General features: G+C 42.5%; 1 protein-coding gene across 3 annotated transcripts; it reads right to left on the bottom strand.

Moving 5' to 3' along the window:
- Positions 1–16,552: 16,552 nt before the first annotated feature.
- CCNG2 (cyclin G2) lies at positions 16,553–25,555 on the bottom strand. 3 transcript variants are annotated; one of them, XM_010983212.3, is made up of 8 exons: positions 25,244–25,553; positions 24,117–24,254; positions 23,129–23,266; positions 21,799–22,049; positions 21,509–21,587; positions 21,326–21,424; positions 19,116–19,321; positions 16,553–17,988 (listed from the first exon to the last, which is right to left on the bottom strand). In XM_010983212.3, exons 2-8 carry the CDS (start codon positions 24,252–24,254, stop codon positions 17,865–17,867), a joined length of 1,035 nt encoding a protein of 344 aa, XP_010981514.2. In that variant the 5' UTR covers positions 25,244–25,553; the 3' UTR covers positions 16,553–17,864. The 3 variants fall into 3 exon arrangements, with proteins under 3 accessions (XP_010981514.2, XP_031327131.1, XP_064341662.1); XM_031471271.2 differs by lacking the exon at positions 25,244–25,553 and adding an exon at positions 24,339–25,222; XM_064485592.1 differs by lacking the exon at positions 23,129–23,266 and having other exon boundaries at positions 25,244–25,555.
- Positions 25,556–27,875: the final 2,320 nt, after the last annotated feature.

Below are 27,875 nucleotides of genomic sequence, written 5' to 3'. Positions count from 1 at the left end.
CCATATCTTTTTCCATTATGTTATTTCTTGTTAAAGTTAACTAGTCAAAATGAGAATTCTTCTTCCTTTAATACCAGCCAAAGATACATTTCCAAACCCCTCCTCAGCACCTCCCCGCAGAGCCTGCTGAATCCAAGTCTTTGCTGAATCCAAATCTGAAGTTTTTACTGATGTGTTTTCAGAATCTCTTGATTTTTGAGGAACATTACACCATCGGCAGATGATCCAGACCCGGTTTCTTTGTCTCTCTCTTCCTTGTCTTAGTCCTAGAGATGTTCGGTGCCACCTCTGCAAGGGGGTAAACAGAGGAAGGGACAGCTGCCTTCTCTTTGGCCTTCAGACCCACGCTCAGCTCTTCACCCTTGTGCTTTCTACCCAGGAAACAGGATTGACAGACTATACCCACAGGGCTCTCGTACTTACCCTCTGGCTTCTGGTTGGGGCAATGGGGAGCCCTTACAGAGACCGGAGGGAGGGAGGAGTATGAGGCGGGAATATTTATCCCCCTGGCTTCCAGGGGGATATCCCCCAGGTGTGCTGTGTTCCCCTCATCCAAAGCCACAGGTCCTCTCTCAAGCCATCTTTTCTACACAACTCTCTCCTTTGGGTTCCAGAAACCATCTCCTCATTTTATCTCTTCGGGCGCCATGTGGTTACAGCGTTGCTCTTTCCAGCTCTGGCTCACCACCCTGTCCCTTGTGCTTTCCCTACATCCCACCTTCTACCTTGGACATAGTCCTTCGAGTAAACCCTCTTTGAATTAGCCTCATTGGAATGTGTCACCTGTCTCCCCGAGAACACTGACTGATACGGATGAGAAAATCAAAACAGTCTACTTTTGCTTCTAAATAGCGCTCCTCAGATGTCTCAGATGTCCAGGGTCCCCGTGCGGAGGCACAGACACCCAGAATGCCTCTACCACAGCCCAGCAACACAGCAGTCTCCACACTCCATTCTCACCCCATACTTTGTTCAACCATGTTTAAAGCTTAACTACTCTGTATCATTTTCCCATGACTCCATCTTCCAGTATGACAGTTAATGAATTTGCTCATGAATGGTGATACATTAATGAAAGAAGGCTGACACAATGTTTGTCTTTCATTAAAAAAATTACATCCACTACTCATCTTCCTAGACAATGCCCACTGGCCTTCATAGTGTTCATATGCCATTGTCGTCCCACACTCTGTAATTAATCAAACCTGGAGAGTCACCAGAAAAGGGCAGGCTCTGCCTCATTTCTTCACTGTACAAGAGCCAAATAGGTTACAGAAAATGTTTTAGAAAGTGTTGCTGAAACATGGATGGACCTGGAGATCATCATTCTAAATGAAGTAAGCCAGAAAGGGAAAGAAAAATACCATATGATATCACTCATATGTGGAATCTTAAAAAAAAAAAAAAAAAAAAAGGAGGGGGCATAAATGATCTGATTTACAAAAAAGAAACAGACTCACAGACATAGAAAACAAACTTATGGTTGGTTACCGGTGGGGAGAAAGGTGAGAAGGGATAAATTGGGAGTTCGAGATTTGCAGATACTAACTACTATATAAAATGGATAAACAAGTTCATACTGTATAGCACAGGGAACAATATTCAATATCTTGCAGTAGCCTATAATGAAAAAGCATATGAAAACAAATATATGTATGTATATGTATGACTGAAACACTATGCTGCACATCAGAAATTGACACAACGTTGTAAACTGACTATACTTCAATAAAAGAAAGAACGAAAGAACGAAAGGAAGGAAGGAAGGAAGAAAGAAAGAAAGTGTTGCTGACTGGGACACAATGTTTGTTTATCCTGGGGCTTGAATGAGTGCAAAACCACTTGCTAAGACTGGAAAACACAAGCTCAGGAAGGACACTGAGTGAATACACACTGTAACTCTTTCCCAGGCGTAGTCTTTAGCTTTTCAGACCTCAAAACCATTTTTTCAGTGCACTCAGTGAATACTAACTTCATAAGCACTGTCTCATTCTAACCAAGGGAATAAGAAATTGGTAAGTAAAGCATCCTGCCAACTTACTAATTTAAATGGGAACCAGGTGATGATTGTGTCAGTCAGCTGCAAGTAACAGGGGAAAAAGTAGATTAAACCATAAGAACATTATTGTTTATTCAACAAGAAGGAGAGGAGGGTATATCTCAGTAGTAGAGTGTGTACTTAGCATGCATGAGGTCCTGGGTTCAATGCCCAGTGCCTCCATTAAAAAAACCAAACAAATAAATAAATAAACCTAATTACCTCCCCCTCCAAATAATGAAGACAGCAATCTTATCAGTGTCATCAAAGAACTATATACTTTAGCGTGTTGGTTTATGGCCTCATGGTTACAAGATTGCTGCCACCTCAGACATCAATACTGCACTCTAAATCTGAAAACAAATAGCTGGTTGAGGGAGAGGGAGAAATGCTTTCTTTTCATAAGGCTTTGTCTTTTTGCTCAGTTAGCTTCCCAGAAGCCCCACCAGCCAGAACAGAGTTGCATGGTCATCCCAATTGTCAAGGAAGCTGGCAAAGTCAGCATCTAACCCTCCAGCCACTGTTCTGTAGTAAGAGTCAGCATGAAATAAGAGACTTGGAAATGGCTTTGAAGAGTGTGGCAGCTGTGGTTGTATCACACCGATCTCCCTTCAAGAAAGCTCACTATTATTATTTACGATAGCCAAGACATGGAAGCAACCTTAAAGTCCATCAATAGATGATTGAATAAAGAAGTTGTAGTGTGTGTGTGTGTGTGTGTGTGTGTGTGTGTGTGTATATATGTATATATATATATACATACATGCATATATAATATACATATATACAGATATATATATGTGTATATGTACACACATACACACACAATGGAATACTACTCAGCCATAAAAAGAATGAAATAATGCCATTTGCATGGAAGGATCTAGAGATTATCATACTAAGTGAATTAAGTCAGCAAGAGAAAGACAAATATCATATGATATCACTTATATGTGGTATCTTAAAAAATGACACAAATGAACTTATTTACAAAGCAGAAACAGACTCACAGACATAGAAAACAAACTTATGGTTACCAAAGGGGAAAGGGAGAGGGGGGATAAATTAGGAGTTTCAGATTAGCAGATACAAACTATTATATATAAAATAGATAGACAGCAAGGTCCTACTGTACAGCACAGGGAACTATATTCAATATCTTATAATAACCTATAATGAAAAAGAATATGAAAAAGAAGTATAAATGTATAGCTGAATCACTATGCTGTATACCAGAAACTAACACAACATTGTAAATCAACTATACTTCAATTAAAAAAAAAATCTCACTCTTCAGCTTAAGGAAGGCAGGTGGCTGACAGCCTCTAGCTGCAGTGCCTTCTGGACCTGTCACAAGTTTGAGCCAAGGCCACGTTCTTCCTGGATAGCCCCCAGCCAGTACTGTCCAAGTTGGGAGTACCAGGGTCTAGCTGGGTATGGCCAGTACAGGGCTCCTCTAATCTTTGTTCCAGAGCCCCCTGTTGAGTTGGTAGAGGCTTGTTTAGATCAACATCACAATATGAAACTCTCTCTGCCCAGTCTTGCATCCCCCGCCCACCCAGCTCCATTTTTCACGGCCATTCCCACTCAGTAAACCTCCTATACTCCTAACTCCATCTCAGCACCTGCTTCCTAGAGGAGATGAACTGACAGCAAAGGGCAACACCAGCGTATTTTTTCCCTACAAGGAAATCTCCATGGAAATCAAATATTTGTGCTAAGAGAATACAAGATCAGGGCAAGGATGCTACTCTGACTAATCCATTTTCACTGTGAAGACATTCCGAATGTGAGTAGTTTTCTCTCTTATTTCAGAAAGGACACTCCTGTCCCCGGCCTACACTGATGAACACTGGCAAACTTGGTCTCTGATTCTCCGACTCCCGTTTTTCTGTTTCCATTCAAACCATCCCCATTCTGTTGGCTTTTGCTTTCTTAGCCATGTTGATTCCAGCATGGAATGCTGTAGCCCTGCCCTGTTTCCTCCACTGTAGGGCCCAGAAGACATCCTGTTTTCTTTTTTGATTATTTGTTTGCTGATTTTCTTTTGCTTTAAGGAGAATTCTCCAAGTATCTACTCTCTTCCGTTATACATTGACATCACAGTTTCAATTCTCAGAGTTTTGAAGAAGCATCACTGAAACTCCCTTTTACTTCATAGGTAGCCCTGCTGTAGGCCTTTAAAACAGCATGAATTCTAGAGTACAACTTCCTCTGAGAAACCATCAAGTAGCTTCATTTGTTGATTTGTTCATTTAACCTTCATTTCTTAAACAGCTTCCATGTAACAGGCACTCTGGTAGGTGCTGGCCAGACCACAATGAGGCCAGACCACAATGAAGAATACACAGGAATTCCTCCAAGAAGCTCCTGGAAGCTGTTTCTAAGTGAAACAAAGCTAGAAAACAAATCAGAAGATGTGAGGTTTAAGCCAAGGGAAGAGTGAATTGCTTATCAGAACTTTCTACAACCTAAATATTTTTAGTTTTCCAGCCTCCATGAGACACAACCTCAGAGACTTTCAGACCAGCACAGCCTCTGTACAATGCACTGAATATTAAATATGGAGGTGGCTTATTTTCTGGCGACCTATGCTGCTTGTCACCGTCTGGCACCAGCCTCAGGTCCCCTCTGTTCAGAGCTGCCCACCTGAGATGGCTTCTCTCTTACCAGGGCCTGGGAAATAATGGTGCTGCCCAAAGGGTGACTACTTTTGTGCTGGGCACATCTGCAGCACATCCCCAGGATGTCTGTGTGAAGGTCTCTATCCTGGTTTTGGTTTCAGATGGTATCTGTGCTGAATGTATTAGCCCCAATTATTACTGCTTATCCTTCCATTTCCCAGCATGGTTGTTTATATCATCATTTATCAGTTCTATCCTTCTAAGTGAAAATTAACAGAGATCAAGATAGACTTTGACTGGATGTCATCCAGAGCTTGAAACAGACTTGACTGAATCACAGACTGGGGTGTACACTTAAAAAAAATTACAACCAGAAATCATGATCATCCTCCGGTCTAGAATTTAAGAAGCCCTTTCCCAGAAGACAAAAGCCTTGAGTTGCTTTAGCAGTTCCTTCTCCATTTTGAATGAGAATGACAAAGCTACAGGCAACCACAGGAAGTCACCAAGCCCCATTCCCTCATTTTATAAAGAACGTCAGGTCCAGAGCAACAGAGTTACTAGCTTAGATCAGACAGCTATTGACACTCTGGGACTACAACCCAGGATTCCTTACTCCCAGTCCAGGCTCTTTTCAACAGCTGTCCCTCACTGAATCTGCCTGGTCTCACTGTCTTCCATAGCAAATCCCTCTCCTTCCACATTTTAATCCCCAAGCATGCCCTTTCTTTCATCTTTCATCATTTGCAGCTTTCTTTTCTTCCCTCTTGCTTCTCCCTGCAAGGATTTTTTAAATTCTTCTTAGTCCTGTGTTGTTCCCTCTTCCTGACTCCTTTGTCTTTTCTGCCTCTGCTATCAGTAAAGAAAGCCAACATGCATATCTATCTTTGTATCTTCTACATTTAGTACTTAAAAAAAAAAAGCTGGATGTATATGGAAATTCTGAACTATCTTTAAAATTACAATTCTATGAATATACTAGAAAGTCTACTGGAAAAAAATAATACTACCAAATTCCCAAGACAGTACTAAGCACTTCTGGGATGCAGAGTAGGTTTTGAAATGATTGCATAGGGACCCTCAAGACTTCAAGAAAAGATATCAAGTTTCTACAGGGGAGTTACAGTCTTCTATAATATAATCAGATCAAAATGTCATGCACAATATCAACTCTCTGCAGTAGCCATGGAAATGAATGACTCAGTAGAGCAAAAAAACAAACAACAGCGCTGTCCCATTAGGTTAACTGGAGAAGGCTGCGTGGGGCCAAGCCGATGCACCATATTTCACCAGCTCTGGTTGGGATGATGCTCAAAACCAAACCCACTCTTTGCTCTCCAATCACACTCTCCAAGTATGGACTTTCTGATTACAATTCGTTTCCCATGTTCTCTGCTAGCAGGAAGGGCATGTTTTTGATGGCACGCATTAACATTCTAGATCCAGCAAAGGGAAACCCTCTCATGTAAATTAATTCATGGGTATCCCCACTTCCTTTCACTAAAGGCTCTTCTACTCCATGTGTTAGATTCTAGCTCTGGGTCTGCAGAGCTGAGGTCCTGACCTTGGACCTCATGAAACCCCATGAAAGCGTTGTCACCATGAGCTCTGCTTTAATGTCTAGCCAGCTTCCCTTTCTAGCAATCTGGGATCCTCTCTGGCTTCTGGAAGTTGATAAAATAGCAAGTATCTATTGAGCGTAATTGCATGGCTTTGACTATGGTTGGTTAGTTGCCCTTCAAGAGTGGACAATCTTTGTTGATTTAAACAAACCAGGAGGAGTGGGATCTAATGATTTGAGGAAACGGGAAATTAGGTCTGCTTCCCTCTGTGCTGTCTTTTTTCATGTTCTTCTAATAGCATGGAGAAAGGAAGGGGAAGCAGTCTGAGAACCTGCTGCGGTTGGCCCTGGGTGAGCAAACGAAGGAGGAGCACTTCCCGTAGGAACATTTACTTCTCGCTTGAGCAGCCCTGTCTGTTCCTGGAACTCAGAGTCCTGGGAGCTGCATGAAAGAGCTATGTCACTGAGCCTCACACAGGGCCCCGGCCCCAAGTCCCGGCGACAGCTGTTCAGCAGCTGCACCATTGTGCCCTAAAGCTGCTTAGTGTAAGATGGGAAGGGAAAAGGGACTCGCCCTCTGAAGCTCCGTGAAAAACACAACCCCCCATGACAACAGCTGGCAGGTAACGTAGATCATGAAGATATTTGTGGCATTAAAAAGGACACATGATGGATGACCTTTAACTTTGTATTTTAAGTTTTTTACCCCATAAAATTATGCACTCAAATCCTTTCAGTTTAAGAAAAATGAATAAGAAGGGAAGAAAGGAAAAAGGAAGAACCCTGGCAATGGTTACAACATGGGCACAGAAGCAGGTAAACTGGAACTCCTGTCATCCCTCATCTCCTTCCCCGCCCAGATGCCCCGCCCAAAAATAACTAGCATGAAAGGCTTCCCCCGAGCAACCAAGATAAACGCCTGCTCCCGGAGCCGGGCCCAGTTCAGGCACAGCACCACTTCTGAGAGCTGGCAGCTTATCTAGCCTTTGATCCCCTTTCATTTGTGGGACACGTCAACCTTGCTCCTCTTTAATATACAAGATCGGACAAGAGCTCGGGCCAGGCAGCCATAGCTGCAGGCAGGGCTTTCTCAAACACTGCGCAGGGAGGCTTTTGCCTGCCCAGGCCCAGGGGGAATCTATGCAGGTGCTTGCCTGCCGCATCCTATAAAAAGAAGTCTAGCGCTCTGGTGGCTTAGCATGTGTGATGCCCAACAGCGGGCTAGCTGGGACCCAGGACCCAGTGAAAGGCAGGCAGCAGGTTACTTTCTGAGCCCAGATTTTGGTGTCTTTGCCTCCTCCCCATCCCTTTTAATGATACCTTCCTCTGAGCCCTTTAGAAATCAAATGATCTTATTCACTTTTTCTAAGCTCTCCCCGCCCCCATCCCCCAGCAAAATCCCCTGGGGCAGAAGTAAAGAAACTGTCACTGATGTGCATTATTGCTGGGAGTGTAAACCCATATACCTTTTCAGGAAAGCAGGTCAACAGGATATAAATTTTAAATATGTATTCCCTTAGAACAGACCCAGGAATTTCACTTCTAGAAAGGTATCCTAAAGAAATCACTGTGTGGGTAAGCAGAAATGTATGTACAAGGACGTTTATTGCTGTTTTGATGAAAAACACAGAACAGTTGGAAACAATGTAAATATCCAGTAGAAGAAGATCTTAAACAAATTATCACATATGCATAAAATGAAACACTCTGCAGTCATTAAAAATAAGAAAGTAGATCGATGGTAACTGACGCTGGCATATGCCCTAACATACCGTTAAAGCAGAAAAGTGAGTTCTAGAAGAGTATATAGAGTAGTACCCCACTTATGTTAAAAAAAAAGTTTGCATGTTTATGCTTGCATAAAAAGAATGGAATGATAAATATCATTCTGTTGATAGTGGCATCTCTGAGGGCCAGCATTATAGGCAATATCCACTTCCTCTCTCTATATATATATTTTTAATAGGGGTACTGGGAGTTGACCCAGGATCTCGTGCATGCTAAGCATGCACTCTACCACTGAGCTCCACCCTCCCCTCTATACTATGTACATTCTTAGAAAGGAGATGTGCTAACAGAAAAAAATGTGTGGATGTAATTTTCAAAACCTCTCAGGAAAATATATGCCATGCCCTGACACTGACAACAACTTGTATCTGTAAAGAGCTTTGTGGTTCACAAAATACTTTTACTTTCTCCACTAATTTGTCTGGTCCTCGGAGCACTGGGAGTTAGGAAAGGCAGGTCTTAGCACTGCCAATGATAAGCAAAGCTGGACATTAGTGAAAGCAGTGAAAACAGACTCCAGGAGGAGAAAGAGCTCAATACCATCCATTTTGGGCAGAGGTCATGGGACATTTTAAAGGGAAAAGAGGATGAAGGGAGGGGAAGCGAGTTACATAGAGTTGGTGAGTGTCAGTGTGGTTAGGGCAGCTATGTGGGCTACCTGGCAACTGTGGAAGTTAGGATCCTGCCCTCTCACAGAGACTGGGAGGCAATGGCCCAATCCTTCCTAAAGATTACACGTCAAAGGAATGGCTTTCAGATCCTTTAGAAAAACTCCCCTGAGTTGCAGGAGATACATACACCTCTCAAAGGGAAAGGAAAAGGATCCACAGTTGTAAGCCCTTTTTAGTAACTGCTCTAGGGAAGGGAGGTCAAGTGTTGGCTAGAACAAACAGTAGATTCTTTTGACACCCCTGAGCTTTTCCAGAGAGGAACTCAAAAGGGGGTGGGGTTAGGATGTGAGGGCAATCTGGCCATGACACCTGTCACCCATTGATCACTGGGCTTGATTTGGCTGATGTGACTGGCGAGGCTGGTGGCCTCTTCCCCCATCACCGCTCCACCTGCATCCCTCCCAAAACAGCACACTCCCGCTCGGTGGAAGAGGATGACCTTCCCCAGGTCATCCCCAGAGAAGTGTTCTTGGGTCAATGGTATAGAGTAGCTGTGCTCCCTGCTAGAATCACCTAACCAGCTCTCAAAATCCATTTGTAGGAGAACATAGGATAGTCAAGCTTCCAGGACTCCAGACACATCCAAATGAGGCTCTGCACGTGGCAGTCTGCCTTTCTTTAAAAAAAAAAAAAAAAAAAAAAACTTGGAGGGGTTGCCCCAGGGACACGGTCTTAGGCTGCTAGAAGCCAGTTAAAGTCTGGTCAAGCCTCTCAGTGCAGGGATTTGAATGGAGTGTTCTTGACAAGAGTTTTTGCAGTTTTAGGTGTCTCTTCTCCCCAGATTAAAAACCCAGTTCTCAAAGAAGTTATGTGGTTGCCCCTTGGAGATCTGCCTTCCAGAAGAACTTGCCGTTCTGCTGCAAGAACAGCCTCCAGCTGCTGCCCCTTCAGGAGCCACCTCAGTGTTCCAACTGAAGCGACACTCTTCTGGAAGAGTCCTCAGCCAGCGACTGAGCACTGGGGGTGCCAGGCCTGGCCATTTCCAGCCAACATGGGGCCCTTCTAATGGGCCCTTCGTCTTGTGTCCCAGGTACCAGGTTGTCTGAATCTTGTCTGATCTGCATCACAGTCTGTTTCTCCCCGCCTAACCCTTCTTCCTCCCTCTTCTCATTCACATCCCCCAACAAACCTACTGCACTTCTGACTTCTTCTCAGTATCTACTTCCTAGGATCCCAAAATAACACACATGGCTTGTCTAAAACCACACAAATAGGTGCTCAACCCCCAACTCAGCCCGTAATTTGTGAATCCCATTAAGGTGAAAACTCTGTTGGAGATAGCTGCATTTTAACCAGACTCAAAATCTTTAGCTAAAGGAAAGACTTTCTAAAATTGGAAATAAGAGGATGAGCTAGAGGTAAACAGGAATGTGAAGGGCACTGGAAGAGGATGGACCATCAGAGCCTCCCTGGAATGACAGAAATCACACCAAATGGTCTTTTCTTTCCATCCAGAAGACTAGAGAACCCATGCAGAGGCAGTGCCAGGATGCTAACGCTGTGCCTGGTACATATTTCAAATACCGTATTTCTCACATTGCATGATACTTCGTATGTCTACCTCTCTACCTCTCCCTTTAGAGGGTGAGCTTCTCAATGGTAAGACCTGCACTTTTTTTTTTTTAATTATTGAAATATAGTCAGTTTACAATGTTGTGTCAATTTCTAGTGTACAGCTTAATGTTTCAGTCATATATATTCCTTTTCATATTCTTTTTCATTATAGGTTACTACATGATATTGAATATAGTTCCCTGTGCTTTACAGTACAGACTTATTTTATATATCATAGTTAGTATCTGCAAACCTTGAACTCCCAATTTATCCCTTCCCACCCCCTTTCCCTCCTTCAATAGTAAGACCTGTGCTTTGATTCTATTTTGTATCCTCCATGCCTAGAACAAAACTCAATATATCATTGTAGCTCAATAATGGTTAAATAAATATTGAGTCTTATCTCAGCAGGGAAATAAGAGGGTAGGGACAAAAGTAGGAGTAATAATTATTAAAACCAATATTTACTTAAGCGCATACTAGGCCCTGTTTTACATTTTTTATTATGTATCATCATGTCATTCAATCCACACAGTAACCCCACGAGGCAGTGTTGCAAGTGGTGGTGTCCAGGGAGCAGACTCTGAGATGAAGTTTAGGGTGCAGGATGTTCATTAGGAAGAACCACTGAGATCACTGCCCATGGCAGGAGCATAAGCAACCATGTTTGGGTGGAGGGAACTGAGCCACAATGCCCCACCAGAAGCAGCCTCAGTTAACCCTGTGGGGAGCCCTGGGACCAAAACGATCCATCTGGGTTGTCCTGTGTTGGACCAAAGTGACCAATCCTTCATCCATTCTCTCACCCCATCAGTCATTAGATGTGTTGCCAGAGATTAGATTCTTATCTCGTCACAGAAAGAATTCAGAGACATGGAGGTGAAGAAAGTAAAGTGAGGATTTATTAAGGAATAGTACGCACTCAAGGGGAGAGTGGGCAGGCTTAGGTGAGCAGCTGCCCTGAGTTTCTTTGGCAAGGTGGTTACATAGAGTGTAAAATGAATAGGTGGAATATTCATTGGGGTCGTATTTCCTGATTTTGATCCCAGCTCCACCTTCCAGAGGGGAGGAGGGATTTCTGTCTTTATTTAGTCTTGATTGGAAGTGTCATGGCGTTTGTGCACTACGGGAACTTCTAATCTGCAAGGTTAGTTTTATTGTAATGAGGGTATAATGAGCAAAAGCTTACATTCAGAAACTGGAGATTCCTGCTTTTTCCCCTCTTTTTTTGTCAGCCTCCAGGACACTTGTCACCTAAATGTGTGATTTCTTATCAGCCTGCTTCTCTTTCTCTGCCCAAGGAACCCCGTTGTTCACAAGATGTATGGTTTCCTGCCATTTAGCCCATGCCTCTTTTTCTGCCCAGTTTTTGCCATTTGGCCTGCGTTCTCCTTTCTCTGCTCATATCTAGCTCTCTGCCTGCTCTAACAGATGCAGGCCCTCCTGGGCAGGGCATGACCTTAGATGAGGCTGCTCTCTGGGTGAGTTATCCCAAAGGGGCCATCAGCTGAATGCTGTGTGCCAAAAGACTTCCCAACAGCTGGGGCATCTAGGCAGCACATTTCTGTGTCCATCACAGGTTGATTCATTATTGACCCCTCTATCCAGATGAAGAAACTGAGGCACACTTTAGTTAACAGCTAATCAGGTCAGATAGTGAGTGGTCAAACTAGGATCAAACCCTGATAGTTCAGCGGGAGACTGTGTTCCTGATAACTACATCTTACTCTCGAATAAGGTGCATGTAATTGTAGCAGTGGGCTATGGCCCTCGGCACGTCCCAGTAATGATTTGAAATCCTAAATCCTTGCCTGCATGGAAGTTCACCTTTAGGAACTATGAACTGCTGCAGTCAGGAATGGGAATGGCACCATCAGGAGTGATACACTTAGAAAAATGTTGACACATGTTTTTATCCAGCACCTTGAAGGCTATAAAGGAAGCAAAATACACAGTCTCTTCTCACAAGAAGCTTAGAGTTTAGGCAAGAGGATAGACCAGACACGTGAAACAATTATTGGAAAAAATCCCAGAAGAGTAAATGAGTAAGTGGGAGATGATTGCTATGTTGGTTAATAGTAAAACAGGCAAAGGGCAAGCAAGCCTTTAACAAAACAGTCCTCTTTTGTTACAAAGTCCCACCCCCATGAACATGGAGTGACTATGGGCCTTGGAACCCTAGTGAGTAAAATATCAGCTATAACCTACGTGTAAAAGGAACTAGACTTTGGGCTTTGGGAAGGGCCCACCAGCCTGAGCACAAAGACGTTTCCAGCTTTTGGTGAGGCCTCATCTTCTCTGCCACGATCCTGCCTTGGGTTTCACATTACCCTCTGTGGTTCCTGGGTAATTAAAGACATTTTAACTCTGAATCTTAGCCACGTTTCCTTTACATGGGTGAGAGCACTTAAAACCTGAACAACAGGAGGATGCTGTGGTTTATTTTACCGGTATTATGAGGGGGATTGTCTTTATAAGACCTTTTCTTTTTTTATTATTTCATTCATTCAACCACTGTTTAATGAGTACCATCCACATTAGGGCAGTGGTTTAGCATTGTGGTTAAAGGCCCAGGGTTTGACAGACAAACTTGGTTTGAGTTATACCCCTGCCACTTACCAGATTTGTGTCGAAGTCCGTCTCTAATCCTCAGTTTCTTCATATGAAAAATGGGACTAATAGCAGTGCTTGTCTAATAGCATTGTGGGAAGGACAAAATAATTCATGTAAGGTGCCTGGGACATACTACGAGAAGAGTGAGGTTATTTTTTACCAGTAACAGCCAGAGTAGGAAGAATTTGGCCCAGATACTATGCTGGTTGCTGGAGATTCAACAATGAGCCAGAAAGACAGCCTCTGCCTTCCCAGATCAGAAGGTTAGGTGAGCAGACAAGCAAGGAAGGTATTAACTGCTAGGATAAGAAACATATAGAGAATTATGGAAATATGCAGCACTGACGACAAGAACAAAGTGAGGGAGTTCCACAAAGATTTCCTGGAAGAAAATACATTCCGACCTTTAAAAGTTGTATCATTTGCTGTAAATTGTTTGGTTCTGGATTAGACTGTAAGTTGCATGAGGGTAGTAGGGACACTGCATGCTATGTTTGGTTTTATTTATCAAGCACTTAGTGTAGTCCCTGACACACAGAGGCACTCAAAACTGGTGGGCGAATGAGTGAATGAAGCAACTCTTAAGGTGATAGGTAGGAGTTTTCCAGATGAGGATGACAGGAAAGGTGTTCCAAGCAGATGAAAGTGTATATGAAGTCACTAGAGGGAAAGAAAGCATGATGAGTGGGAGGAGCTGAGATGCAGTCAAGCTGGAAAGCATGTGGATGTGGATGCCCTGAGAGACAAAGCAAAGAAGACCAAATCAAGTAGGGTCTTGTAAGCTGTGCTGAGTTTGAACTTGATGCTAAGGAGCCATGGGAAACCATTAAGGAGTTTAATCAAAGAAAGGATATAATTAGTGTGTGTGTTTTTAGAGTCCACTCCTTATCCTGTCAATACACGAATAACTCAAATACATTTAAAAAAAAAAAAAAAGAAAAGTACAGATAAGCATAATTAGAAAAAAAAGTTGTCTGTAATCTCACCATTCAGAGATAACCACCATTTGACAAGAAATAACAAGCAACCTGTCTTGGTTATCTACTGCTGTATAATAAACCACCCAAAACCTAGTGGCCTAAAACAATGATTTATTATTTTTCAAGAGTCTATGGGTTAATTGGGATCAGCTGGGTGGTTCCTCTGCCCAGTGTGGTTTAGCTGAAGATGCTCATGCAAGCTGCATTCAGCGGGGTGCTTAGCTGAGGCTGGAACATCCAAGATGGCTCCTCCTCCTCAAGAACGTCTCTCTGCACAGGCTCTTCTCTTTCGGTAATCCAACCTGCTGCCTTGCAGCATGGTGGCTGGCTTCCAAGAGGGATGAAAGGGAAACTGCCAGTCCTCTTGAAGCTTAGGCTTGGACACGCACTGAACTTTTCCACTGCACATTAGCAGGCAAAACCAGGCACAAGGTCAGCTGAAGTTCAAGGGGGAGAGACTCCACTTCTAGATGGGAAGAGAAGCACGTGTGTACAGGGATGGGAGGACGTGTGGCTATTGGGAAACTACCACACAATCTGATTTGCTAATCACAAAGTCAGTAGTTGTTGACCATTTCTGGTACAAATAATCAGACAAACTCAGCTGAAAAGGGACAAATGCAAAGTACAGAGGTTTTGGCCATATAAGAATCTGCTAAGTGGATGGCTTAAGTAAGCCGACCCATGGCACACTTGCAGGGGAAAGTGGGAAGCAGGCAGGGAACATCAGTAAAACCTAGTGTGAAATGAAAGGAATTGAAGGAAAAACGCAGACCCTAGACAAAGAAAATGGTTAAAATTGTCATGAGAAGTGTTCTACAACCAATGCCTCTATACTTAACCTAAGTATTAACTGATGATCAAGACACGTTGTTTGTCCAGTCTCACTTCCTGAGGGTCGGATGGGCAGGGACCACGGGATCAGGGAGAGCCACACTTCAGCATGCACATGGCACATGGCAGAAGCAGCAAAGCATGCACACCACATCCTAGGAAATGACAGAATCAAAGCCTGAAGAGCCAAATCAAGGAGCAAGTATGAGACCAAAATGTAGCCTTCTCCTCACCTCTGCTGTGAATGGGGCAGGAGGCTTGATTCTCAATTTTATTTATCACAGTTATGGGAAAGCCATGTGGTTGAACGGCCCAAGGGCAAAATCAGGCTCTTGGACTTGTCTGTGAGTTTACTAATAATGCCTAAAGAGAAAGGACAGTGCCTCTCAATTCCCACCTGTCTTCCTCATCCCCACTGCCATTGCCTTGGTTCAGTCCTTCATTATCTCTTGGATTTTTGCAGGACTCCTGACTGGTCTCCCCATTCCGTTATTCATCTCCACCTGCTCCATTCCACCTTCCACAGAGCTGCCAGTTACTTTCTTAACACACGTTTTCCAGCTCTGGGAAAAGGTAAGGAAAAAAAAAAAAAAGAAGACCAGAGAAAGGTGCAGTGTTCTGATTAGGAAGAGATTTCTAGGTCCTGATATACTCTCTTGAGAGGTACTTACTGAACAATTTTTCAGGAGGGATATAATCAAATTTGCATATTTTAACGGATTTGCATATTTTAGAAGGATACCCAAGAGGATCGGGGTAAGCCTGGAGACTGAGAGATTATTAGGACATTGCAGTGACCCTGCTGATAAGAGTACAGGTCCGACCGAAGCCAGTGGCACAGAGTAGACATACAGTGTGAATGATAATTGGTGACCTCCAGACAGGAGACAGCAGGCAAGAGGCAATGAGGGTATCACCTAAGCTTCCACCTTGAGTAGACGGAATGCCTATTCACCAAAATAACAAACGAAGAGCAGGTTTGGGAATATTCAGAACTTTGAGAATAATCAGTGAGATGGCTAGCTGTGAATACACAGGTTGGGAGCTCAGTAAAGAGCTCTAAATATATGGAAAACCAGAAAGGGGAACAGATCAAGTCACGTGTGGACAGATTCACACAAAAAATCATCTAGTAAGAAAAGCAATAAAATCCTAGAACTGAAGAGGGTTCAAGACTTGGAAAGCCACAAATAGCTTGTGCATCTCAACAAATCAAAATCTGAAAGCAGAATATATTGTCTACCGTTTGCCAATATTACTCAGTAAGAGAGGGAGGACCGCTTGGATTCTCCACTAGGAGGGTAGGAAAACACCCTTATCTCCGGGGAGAAGAGGAGTTACATGAAAACCATATTCAGTGTATCTTATTTTCTACCTAACTAGAGAAAATAAAGGTCTCCAAAAACCAAACTAGATGGAGAAACCATGCCAAAAAAAAAAAAAAAAAGTCACTACTTGCAAAACAAGCCTGAGGCTGGCAAGGTCCAGAGCTCACTGCCCGAGTGCCTGGTCAGTAAGCAACCTTCTGAGAATTTGGCTTGTCTGCAGAGACTGTGCTAACCTACCAGCCTGACTATTCTGGTCTACTTGACACCTGCTGGCTTTCACTATAAACTAACAGGCATTTGGGTTAATATGACACTCTTCTGTTTCATTTGAGTCCAGAGAGAGGTCAACTCTCAAGTGACAGATTCACTTTCAGTATCTTCAAGGCTAAGGGCCAAACTGGTGAGGAAATATTACCTAGGGGACTTCTGCAACCAAAGAGAGGGCTTATCCTGGAGACACTCCAGCCTCACTTCAAGCCTTCTCACTGAAATATATATAACAAGCACTTTTTCTTTTTCACCAAAAAAATTAAAAATTAAGAAGTAATTGCAAACAAGGAGTACAATTCATTAGTATTTTTATTTTGAGCTGTATCTATTATTATCTCAAAAAGATCCACTTCAGAAAACATCCAATGGCTGTTGACTTACCAGAGAAAAAGTAAGTCATCACTACGATTTATAATACAGAATACACAATAAGTTATATTTACATGCAATGACTAGACTATCACACACAGTAAAAAAATAACAGTATTTTTATGTACATTTTTAAAGATTTACATTTTCATATACAGTTTATAAAGTTAAAAAAAATTCTCTGTACAAAATCTCATGTGCACAGAGTTTATAAATCCCTATTCCTATGGCTGTACCACCACACAGATATGCTTAAAACTATAACACTACAAACACTTAAGTTTTTTTTTTTACACTTCATATTCAGTCTTGGCACCCATATACTAATACCATTATTTCTGAAATGTGAATCACAAAGGAAATAAACTGTAATCATGCAGACCTTTTTAATATAAGAAAATGAGATAAAATGTGCTACCAGACCAACATTTATCAATTTCATAGTTACCTAATTCTGTTCAGCCTCCTGCACTGCTCTCATACAGGTACATGCAAAACCAGCAGATCATGGACTGTTTTTAAAACATTAAAATAATACTATAGTCTGACAACACTTAGGCATTAGGAATGCAACTGTCTAACAACCTTATTAGCCTGTTGCTTATTTCCGCTTTGGCAGAAACCTCAAAGTTAAGACATTACATACTAAAAGTCACAGAAATGTCAATATTGTAATTCCTAAGTTTATAAAGTCTGCGTCAGAGAGTACATTGATCACTTAAAAAACAAAAAAATCACCAAAAAGGTGTTTGACATTTTAAGAGTATATTCTCTGTTCTGAGAGTGGGGGGAGGGGGAGATCTAAGATAAACCAGTAAAGGATTACCCATTGTCCCTGCTAAGGAAGCACCTGCACACTCCCCGTCTGTTTAAAGACACCTGAAGGCTTTATAAAAAGTTTAACTACATTATTCAAAAATCTTCTCAAAAAGTAGTAAGTTGAAGGTATCAGCACCTTCCCTCCTCCCCCAAGTAGCTAAAGATCAATGAGAAAAATAAAGTGCCAATGTCTAAAGTACTGTTAACTGTTTAAGAGGCACTAACCCATTTGATGGCTTAGGATTAAATATGAAAATAGGCCAGATCCGATCTGAGTAATAAATAGAAGGTAGGTATTCCAGGCTATGCAATTCCTGCCTAGATGGGAGCTGGACCAGGAAACCACCGACTACCCCATTTATTGCTTTGAAACTGGTACACACACTTTAAATTCGGACCCAGAATGGTTAGATCTCTAAGACGGAAAGCCCAGAGTCTGAGCCACTTTGAGGCTGAAGAAGAAAGCGCACTCCTGCTCCCGTTGAGGGGAGCTGCCGAGGCTCTCCTCCCCACAACTCATATCTTCACAGGAGTCCTCACTAAAGGGAAAAAGAAAAAGAAGAGGACCCCGTTATCTAAAATACACTTACATGTTGTACAGGCAGAATAAAACTGCTCAACAAGTATCTCCAGTCTCAGGATTTTTACATTCAAAATTTAAGCTTTACAGAGATAATATTTAACTTACAAAGACTTCCTAAAGTGAAGTCTATTGTCATCTCCTTAGAAAATAGACTTAAGAGGTTTAAACAAATTACCATTTACCAAACTATTATTCTTGTACCAATTAATGACTATCAGCAGCTAACTGTAGAAGTCTAAGTATTTTAAATTCAATAAATGCAGACTAATGACAAAGATCTCCTACCATATGGTTTTGATGTCTTTCTTGCATCAGTTCAATAACTGTATCACTGATATTCTCAAATAACAGACCAAGAAACCAACAAGCTATGAAAATGGAACTTCTACTCCCTTATCCCTATAGCATAGAACAAATTTAATAAAAATAAATAATTAATTTTACTCAACAAAATAAACTCTGAATAAGACAATGGCATTTGGCAAACCTAAACATATCTATAAAAGTCTACCAAGATGGTGGTAGTAGTTCCCTTTATTTTCCAGTCATTTAACCCGCAGCCTCTTGCCACAGTAACATAATAGGAATTCATACTGTTTAAAAGCCCAGAATGCTGTTTCAGTTGATGTTGTTTTTAACTAAACTGTATTTCAAAGACCAAAGGAGATGGCAAATAACCAGTTTTTAAAGGGGGGAGGAGTGAAGTGAGTCAGAGAAAGACAAACACTGTATCTCATACTGTATGTGGAATCAAAAACCAAAAAAACAGAACCCATAGATGCACAGAACAGACGGGTGGTTGCAGGGGGCAAGGGTGCAGGGGGAGGTGGCCAAAAGGACAAACTTCCAGTTATAAGCCCTGGGGAGGAAATGATGTACAGGATGCTGGGCTTTGTTTGTTTGTTTTTAATAAAGAAAAACAGTGGGGAAGTACACTTCCAAATTATTAAGTATTTTAATAAAACTACTTCTGGTTAATTCTGTCACCTGAAGAAATAATGCTGTTAGAGGTAGGGGCTCTGATATACAAAAATCAGTAACATTTAGTCTGGCTGAGTCTAAGTAGTCAAGGAGCCTTCTTACCTTTCACTTTCATCAAAACAACCCCCCTCCGGGATGGTCGGCAGCTCAGGAACACTGTAGTAGCTATTGTGGAGGTTCTGGGCTGTGCGCCTTGAGACTATCCAAACCAACTTCTTAAGATCTGGTTTGCAACATTCAGGAGAAGAATATTCGGCTAGGCATTTAGAAACTAACTCCCTCCAGTAAATGAACTCAGAGTCATTAACCTGAAAAAAACATTTAAATGAACAGGTTATGACAGTGGTTCCTAAAACTTGCTGTACCTTTCAATCACCCTGTGAGCATTAAAAATAGTGATGCTTGGCTCCCACCCCGAGATAGTCTACTTAATTGATATGGGGTGTGATCTGGGCATCAAGAATTTTTAAAGCTCCCCAGGTAAGTCTGATGTGCAGTCAAAATTTGGTAACCACTGCTTTAGGGGAGGAGCAACATAGGTAATAAAAAATGTACATAGGATTCAATACATAGAATGCTCTGCCTATTTTAAGAAAACACACGGACCTAAAAACACTAGGTCTGTTAATGAATCAGTTATCAAGTATATTCTCTGATAGTCTCAATGCAAAGGAATTCAACACAATTTAGGTTTCTGTAACAGTATTATTCAGATGGCTACGTATTTACATTAAGACACCAGATAACTGCAAATGGAGAAGTTAGCAACATGAGAGAAGAGGAATTTCCCCAGAAGGGCACAGTTCCTCCACCACTGGGGAGTACCCAAATTTATTTCAAGGAATCGTCACTGAAGATGTTTCCAAGTAACGTTATTATAAAGGTTTATATTCAAATTAATAAACTCATGGTTAAACAAAAGTTGGAAGTTACCTGTTAAAACCAAATGCTTCACAATGCATGTACCTGCACCACAAACAGATGATTTTATATCATTTGGCCTCCATTTCCACCTAATCCAGCTACGTATTAATTCCCGTGCGATCTGGCTTCTACCACTCCTTATTCTCCGGACATCACCTACCAGTTCTCATTATACCGGGCCTTTCATCAAAATTCAATACTCCTGACCACCTCCTTCTAGAAAACTTCTTTCCAACCTGACAGTGCTTGTATATCTGTCTAGTGTACCTTCCTTTAGTTGGGTCCTCATGGGGAAACTGCCAATGCTGAAAACACAGAGATTTAACTGACCCCTAAGCAAAGGACTCTCACAAATCTCTTATGGCTTCAACTATTATTTCCTCATCAGAAATTTCTAATCTCAATCTCCAACTATGATTTGCCTTCTGAGTTTTTATTCCAGATTGCCAAATATCTGCTAGACATCTCCCTATCTGAAAGGTACACAAGGACCTAACATCATACTTTTTTGATCACAAATTAATTTCTCCCAAATCTCCCTCCATCATTAGGTCCAAATCTGGTCATTCGTAACTCCTTGCCTCATTTTCACGCTTGGCTTCCAAACCCACTGAGCTGGATATCCTTAACCCTGCCTGCGATTTCACCTAGACATTCTATCTTCAAACCTTCTCTCAATGACTCTCCCAACTTCCTGGTCGTAAGCCTTTGCTGCCCAAACTTTCACTTTTGGTACAACCAGGCTCCCAGTCATCGTGCCTCTCGCGTTCTATCCTACTTTTCTGCTAGCAAAACCCTGAAGTACTCCCTATGTTCAGAGACAAAGACCATACAGCACTGCCACACAGAATTAATAAATGACAGAACTCCCTGCCTCATATTAAGTTCCATACTTCTCCAACTGGACTATTAGCTTAAGAAAAAGAACTATGCTTTCGTTTGTTTTACACCTCGTTACAACTGAAAAAAAAATTTATTGGGCTGGCCTGATGAAGGAGTTTAAAAAGAAAAACATAACTGATGTTATTTTGGTAACACTACTAATGGGACGATGACTCAGTCCTACAGATGCAATAGGGTGCCATTAGTGTTATTTACTAAGTCTACCTCTTAGTACGCATTTTAGAACAATGTGCACGGGGCAATGTAGACCGCTGTCATTATCAACTAGCAAGAATACTACACAAGGGACACCTGAATGTAAAAAGAAGCCAGGCTGTGACTAATTCCCTTCCAGCTTAATACTGTCTGGATCAAAGCTGCATTTTGAGAACATCAACACTTAAGAACCTCACAAAGTGTTACTTAATGTTTAAGGGACCACAGAAAAAAATAAAACAACACTAGGAAGAAATTTGCTTTAAAGATTAAGAACTGAAGATACTTACCTTGGAATGTTTTTTAACAAGCAAGAGAATTTCCAATAATTCAATGGATTTCAAAGATTCTACTTCCAAATTGAGAAGGCACAAAGCTAATATAGATGGCTACAAAAAAAAGTTAAGAAAAGTAAGTATTTTTTTTAATTCAAAACAGAAACTGTGAGTGAGATAAGCAAGGAACTGACTTACTTTTGCTTTTGAAAAGGTAAGTCGGCAGCTGCAAGCTTTCAGCTGAGCTTCCAGTTTGTCAAGACTCAGTATTTCTTTCCTATATAATGAAAAGAAAGGATGAATATTTATTTATTAAACTTCTAAAGATTTAAACAATTTTAAATACTTGTCAAAGAAAAAAAATTTGTCACCAAAAGTCCAAGTTTAAGGTCGGGAGGGTATAAAAATGTAAATTTCATCAGCATTCTAAGTCTTTGTTACTTATGGCAATGCAAAAATACATAATTTTAATTTATAACCCCACTGACCTTTCTGAAGTATGACAAAGTACTATAGTATGGTATAAGTGCAAAAAGTGTAAGGCAGTAGTAGCTTCCATTTCATAGTGCAATTTTTCCGAAATTATTTTTTCCATCCGTTTTATGTCAGAAGCAGTACATTTACACTGACTAATCCGGATTACATCATGAGTGGATGGGACATTGCATTCTTCTTCAACTATTCTAGCAGCCAGCAGAAAACAACAGACTCCAATGCAAGACAAATGTTTAGGTTTCACCTGGAAAACAAAGAACAAAAGGCTTCTTCCAACAATTGTCCCTTTGATTTGGCAAAGCAGATACTTGAAAGAATATTGTAATGAGCCCCTACTCCTAAGACAGAATACAATCAAGCTGCTTCCCTGCTTTTACCTTTACACACAATACTTAATTGCTTTTACATTTTAAACTGTCTTAACCTACCTTTAGAAAAACAAAAGACATTTTGAGCATTTACATTATTTAATTTTAAATGCAGGTAAAAAATTTAAATGCAAGTTCAAAAGCTAGGTTTCTAATACTGCATTATATACTCTGTATTTCAAACTTATGAAATACAAAATAGTACAACCCCCCCCCCCCAGAATAAATCAAGCCTTTGAACACCAAGAAAATATACTTCTTTGGATATAAAAATAATACATTCTACTTATCTTTTTATCTTATCTATTTAAGAATCATCCCCTACTTCAATGCAAATTTCCCCAAAGAGATATTGCATCAGATGTGCAGAGTGGAGCATATGTAAAAGCTACCATGGACAGATGGCTGCCCTTTTCTTTTCAGTGCCCTGAAAACTGACCCAGCAGCTGACAGCAATCCTCCTGGCAGAAGAATCACCACATTTTTCTAACAGTTGCTGATAACTGTGGTCCCCTGCTTTGAAAAGGCTCCTCATAGGGAAGGCAATAGGTCACCTTGAATACAGTGCTATACTTCCATTTGTCATATAAAACAAAAACACCTTTAAAAACACCTAGGTTCAACAGAAACATAATGGGAGATGAAAATGGAAAACCTTATTTTGAGAACTGCATATATAGAGAATACCTAAAAAACAGGAATCTTTTTTGCTGCAGCTTCAACAAGAAGGGATATAAAGAGGTTCAGCAAAACCTAATTTAAGATACAACAATACACTTAACTTTTGTGGTCTCTTAATCTGGACTAAAGCTCACAATTCCAATTATTAAAAATGTTCATGTATGGTGACATTGTTACATTCATTTGCCAAATATTTTTTGAAGCTTTGTATGCTAGGCATTGTGCTAGGCACTGGATATAAAAAAAATCATTTTATATAAAAATGATCAAATACCTTCATAAGAGCCAAGAATCTGTCCAAAATATTGACAGCCAGGACAAAAGTTTCAGTGCAAGATCCAAAAAAGTTGGTTAAACTCCTTAAATCTTCTACTTTGGCATTTCTCAATCTTGGACACAAAGTGTTATCATTCTGTAATAAAAACCAAGAGCCAATGATTATGACTGTCTTAGAACTAGATGAATAATACACACAGATTCAAGTAAGGTAGTATTTTTCCCTTAATCTTCAAGAAAACGGGAGAAAAGGGGGAGAGGATAGAGTATGTGCTGAGCTCAGTGGTAGAGTGTGTGCTGAGCATGCATGAGGTCCTGGGTTCAATCCCTGGTACCTCCATTAAAAAACAATAATGATAAATAAACCTAATTATCTCCCCCTCCAAAAAACCAAAAAAATTTAAAGTAAATTTTAAAAAAGAAAATGGAAAAAATGTGTTACCATTTCAACCAAAGCACTACACTTTATCAGATACAAAATGTGTATATATCATTGCTTTTTGAAAAACATACATTGTAAAAGACATTCAGCAATTCAATATAAAGTTAACTGTTGCCACACTTCCATAGGGTTATAGCAAATATAATTCAATTCCCCTGTAATGGATATACAGAAGGTTCCTTGCTTGTTTTCTTTTTTTAAAAATAGCATTTAAGAGCTGACTACACAGAAGTATTGCATAGGCAGAGGGTATTTCCACAAATGAACTGCTCAATTCCCAGGGAATGTCCCACAGAGAAGCTGCAGGCTGGGGGTGCCACACATGAAAAACACTTCCCTAGAGTTAGTACCATTCTCATTCTTGCTAAGAAACAAAAGAATGACCCTGACTTAAGATTTATCTTAGTACTCTAGGAAGACCAATTTTGGTTTTAAGAAACTTTGCAACCTTTAGTCTTGATTAAAAAAAAAACAAACTGTTTTTAAAGTTATCTCCCCAAGCCCTATCAGCTGCTGGAGCAAGTTATCTTTCCTGGGAACTCACCTCTGGGGTGGCCTCGATCAAGCTCAGTCCTTTTTCTCGAGGTTGGAATCTCTGTTCCTGTTCTAAGTAGAGGTTCAACAATCCAAAGAGCTGGACCCCTTCACGACCGGCCAAGTACTCTGCCCCCAAATCCTTCATCTGCAGCAAATACATCACACAGTTAGAGTGTATCCCGGGGGTGGCTGGGGGAAGGGGGAGGGGACAAAGAGATGGTGCCAGTACCTCCAGCGAGGGGCACCCCAGCACACCCAGGCGCGGAGCGGGTGAGGGGACCAGTCACGTCCAGCCAAACCCCAATGCAATCCTCCCCCACCGCCAGGGAGGTGTGGCAGGGGGAGGGCCTGTGGTCACGTCCGCCGGCCAGCGCTGGGTCAGACCGGCCAGCTCCGGCCTCCCCGCCGTTTCACAAACAGGAAACTGTCCCCGAGTGGCGGTGTCCGGACGGTCTGCCCCAGCTGAAGTCGTGGGGGGGAAAGGCTTCTGCCCAGTGGAATGCACTGGGGACACCGATCGCAGTGGATCCGGTGGGCTGGGGCTTTGCACAATGGGGTGGGGGGGAAGGGAGAGAAAGTCTCGCGACTGAACAAAGAACCGGAGGGAGGAGACTCCCGAGCCCCGCCCCTCCCGCGGAGCCCAGCTCCAGAAACCCCTCTCGCTGGAGTCCAGCCCGCAAGCCTTCCCCAGCCGCTTCGGCAGCGTCTACTCGGTACACAACCCGAGAGGCAGACCCCGATCCCAGAGAGAGCTAAGGTGGCGCGGCCCGCCGGGTCGGCGTCTGGGAACAATTCCAGCCCTCCCCGTTCCCAGAGGTCGCCCGTCCATCCACTGATGCCCGGGATTCCGCAACTATGCGGAGACCCAAGGCTGTGTCAATCCAAGAAGAACCACCCCAGCGAGGCCCCGTGGTTAAATGAAGGGGAGGAGGGGGTACACCAAAGAACTGTCTTCAGCCTCCTCGACCCCTCCATCCATCCCACCAGCATATCTCCGCCTCCAGGCGCCCACTGCCCAGGGCTGAGGGCAGGACGGGAATCGCTTCCCAGGCTGAGGGATGGGCACTCTGACTCGACCCCTGTGGTCCAGTTCGCGAACAAAGAAACTCCGCGATCCCGGGTGGGCCCACTCACCGTGCTGGAGATGCGCCTCCACCGGGCCGCGGCGCCGCGGTCGGAGCCGACTGGGCGCAGCGGGGGCGTCCGGACCTGTCTCCGAGGTCAAGGACCCGCCGCTTCAGCAGTGCCCCTGGACCAGCATCCGACCCTTCTTCCCTGCCACCACCCCCTCGGCCTCACAGCCCCGGCTTCATCCCGCTCCCCGCGCGCCCACTCTCCGGCTGGGGCGCAGCGCTAGCCCCTCTAGCCCTGCCCCCCAACGGGCTCCACCGCCGCCGCCGCCACCACCGCGGAGACCCAGGCAAACCCCTTGTTTTTGTTTTGAGTCTCCGACGCCCCCAAGGGGGCGGGCCACGTGACTCCCCGCGGAGGGATCCGCCGCTTCCTCAACAGTCTTTGAAAAAGAGTCCCGCCCCTAAGTCTCTGTCTCCAGCCAGCTTTGTGGCGTCCCCATCCAGCTTTGTGGCCTCCTCAGCTCGCCTTTGCTTTAGTGAGCCACTCCTCCCTCTCGGTTCCTGGGCGAAGGGTGGAATCTGGGCGTCGGCTTTATTCTGGGGTTGATCCATAAGGGGAAGAAAAGGAGAGTGATAGGAGTGAGAGGCGGAAGGAGATAGTTTCTGGTCTCATTGCACCTTTTAAAGGTCCCTGATTTGTTTTGTTTTCGCTGTTTTGAAAAGTCCGCCCAAAGTAGCTGGCTCCCCGATTGGATGTTGGTGGGGCGAGCTGACTGCTGAGGCTGATTCACTCTCGAATCCGGATTGGCTAATTGATTAGCCTTGGAGCCCTGTGATTGGTTGTCACTGTATCCGGAGCCTCTGTCTTCCATGGGGCCTTAGCAACTCTGGGGTCTGGATTGCGCATGCCTGGGTGGCCAGCTCCTGAGGAACGCATTCAGTTGTCTCTAGGGTCAGTCCCTTCCCTCTGCCACCTCCGCCCCTCCCGGAGGAATACCACGCTCGGCTCTCACCTCCAAAGAACCAGAACAGCTAGATAACGTTTGTGACAAGTCTTTCCACCACGGGAGGGTTTTCAATGTTCCTTTTGTATTTTTTTGTGCAGGTCCATTTTGCAATAATCAATCAAGTTACTGTAAAATTTGGGGGATGCTTACTGACATATTTAAGAATAAAATGCTGTCATCTTTAATATTTGCTTTAAAGTTTTCCGACCAAGAGGGGAAAATGGAAAGGACAGCTGAAACAGGATTGGCAAAAAGTCGAGTTGTTGAAACTGGGTGATGGATACAGAGGGTTCGTTATACTATTCTTTCTACTTTTGTGTACCTTGAAATTTTTCTGTAATAAAAATGAATATTCAATGATGGGGCTTAAAAAAAAACTTACCTGTGCACATTGACGATGGTACATAAACATCTAATAATAGCATACCTCCTGAGGTTGTAATTGTGCTGTTGTTTTAATGAAGGTTCTGAGAGGGTTCTTGATCCTTGGTCACCCACAAATTATCATTTATTGTCTATTATATATGAGCGTTGTCATTAAGAGGTGACACCTCTCCTGGGGCGGGGCAAAAAATTCAAAGCAAAGGGTGCATTAGGCGGGAGAAAGTTTCACAAGGAGTATTTTGGGGGGTGTAAGAGGCTCCCCTCCAGTATTTATAGTTACTGTCTTTACTTTCCTTGCAGTTCCTCGCTGGCCGTCTGCTAAACACACAAATCGGTAAATAGCACATTCTTGAGTTCTACTCTTAATAATCAATTAGCCCCTGGGAAATCATTTCTCTTTTCTACCCTTCTGTATGTTTTCTATGAATTGTTCTGTTACTTGTATATGGGAAGGCACATAACATAGCTTTCCAAACAGCTTTCTCTTTTTTCCAGAGCACCTAAGGAATTTTAGAAATAGATCCCTTAGCATATTAGCTGGGACTGGACATAAGCGTCTGGAGCACAGAGCAGCTATGGGGAGGGGAGCTCAAAGAGCTAATCCTCCTATTTCAGAGAGGTGTGGCCCTGTTTGGGATTTTGGAAAATTAATAAAACTACATTAACAGACTACTTTTAAGTGATTTACAGTTTCCATAATTTTATTCAGTGTTTGATCTTTGAGACATTGTTAAAAGTATTACTTTTATTTGACATAAACATCATGCTGGAAATCTATGCTGAAAAACATAAAAGAAGGCATTAACTAACATGGAAAATCTAGCTGAGATTAGAATCTCCTACATACTTGACAGCTCATTGTACAGTGTATAAGAGGCCCAGTGGACAAAGTCCAGAGAGAGAGACAGAAAACAGCTAGATGGAAAATATGTACAATGAGAGAAAGGAGAGCTGTGACCAAAATGTCAAAGAGGTTGGGGCCTTTTTTTCAAGGAGGAGAGCAGAGATAGAAAAGGAACATAAGATACAGAATAAGTGGTGTGACAGGAAATGTGGAATTATGTGGTAGAAGATTTTGTAAATAATAGAGAAGACAGAAGACAAAAAGGAAGAGATGGAGAAATTGGTCTTTGCCTAGATGACTAACTGTTATAAAGTTCTACAAAGTGTAAACTCTACACTGCATAATTGTCATTGTATGTCTCTTCTAAGAGGCAGCTTCTTGAATGATGAGCAGTTCTCATGAGACAGCTTTGTAAATGGTGTTGGATTTCCTGCTCTTTACAGGCCCTGTTCAGTATA

This window comes from Camelus dromedarius, chromosome 1 (genome assembly GCF_036321535.1).
Source record: "Camelus dromedarius isolate mCamDro1 chromosome 1, mCamDro1.pat, whole genome shotgun sequence".
NCBI lineage: Eukaryota > Metazoa > Chordata > Mammalia > Artiodactyla > Camelidae > Camelus > Camelus dromedarius.
Note: the sequence above shows the minus strand (reverse complement) of the source record. Positions and strands in the feature narration are given on the sequence as shown.

What these genes read in the sequence shown, in the direction of transcription:
- CCNG2 (XM_010983212.3), bottom strand. Translation starts at nt 24,254, where the DNA reads ATGAAGGATTTGGGGGCAGAGTACTTGGCCGGTCGTGAAGGGGTCCAG. An exon ending in TTGTTAAAAAACATTCCAAG is followed by an intron (nt 19,322 to 21,325) that starts GTAAGTATCTTC and finishes TGTTTTTTTCAG; the next exon opens with GTTAATGACTCTGAGTTCAT. An exon ending in TGTTTTGATGAAAGTGAAAG is followed by an intron (nt 17,989 to 19,115) that starts GTAAGAAGGCTC and finishes TTTTCCCTTTAG; the next exon opens with TGAGGACTCCTGTGAAGATA.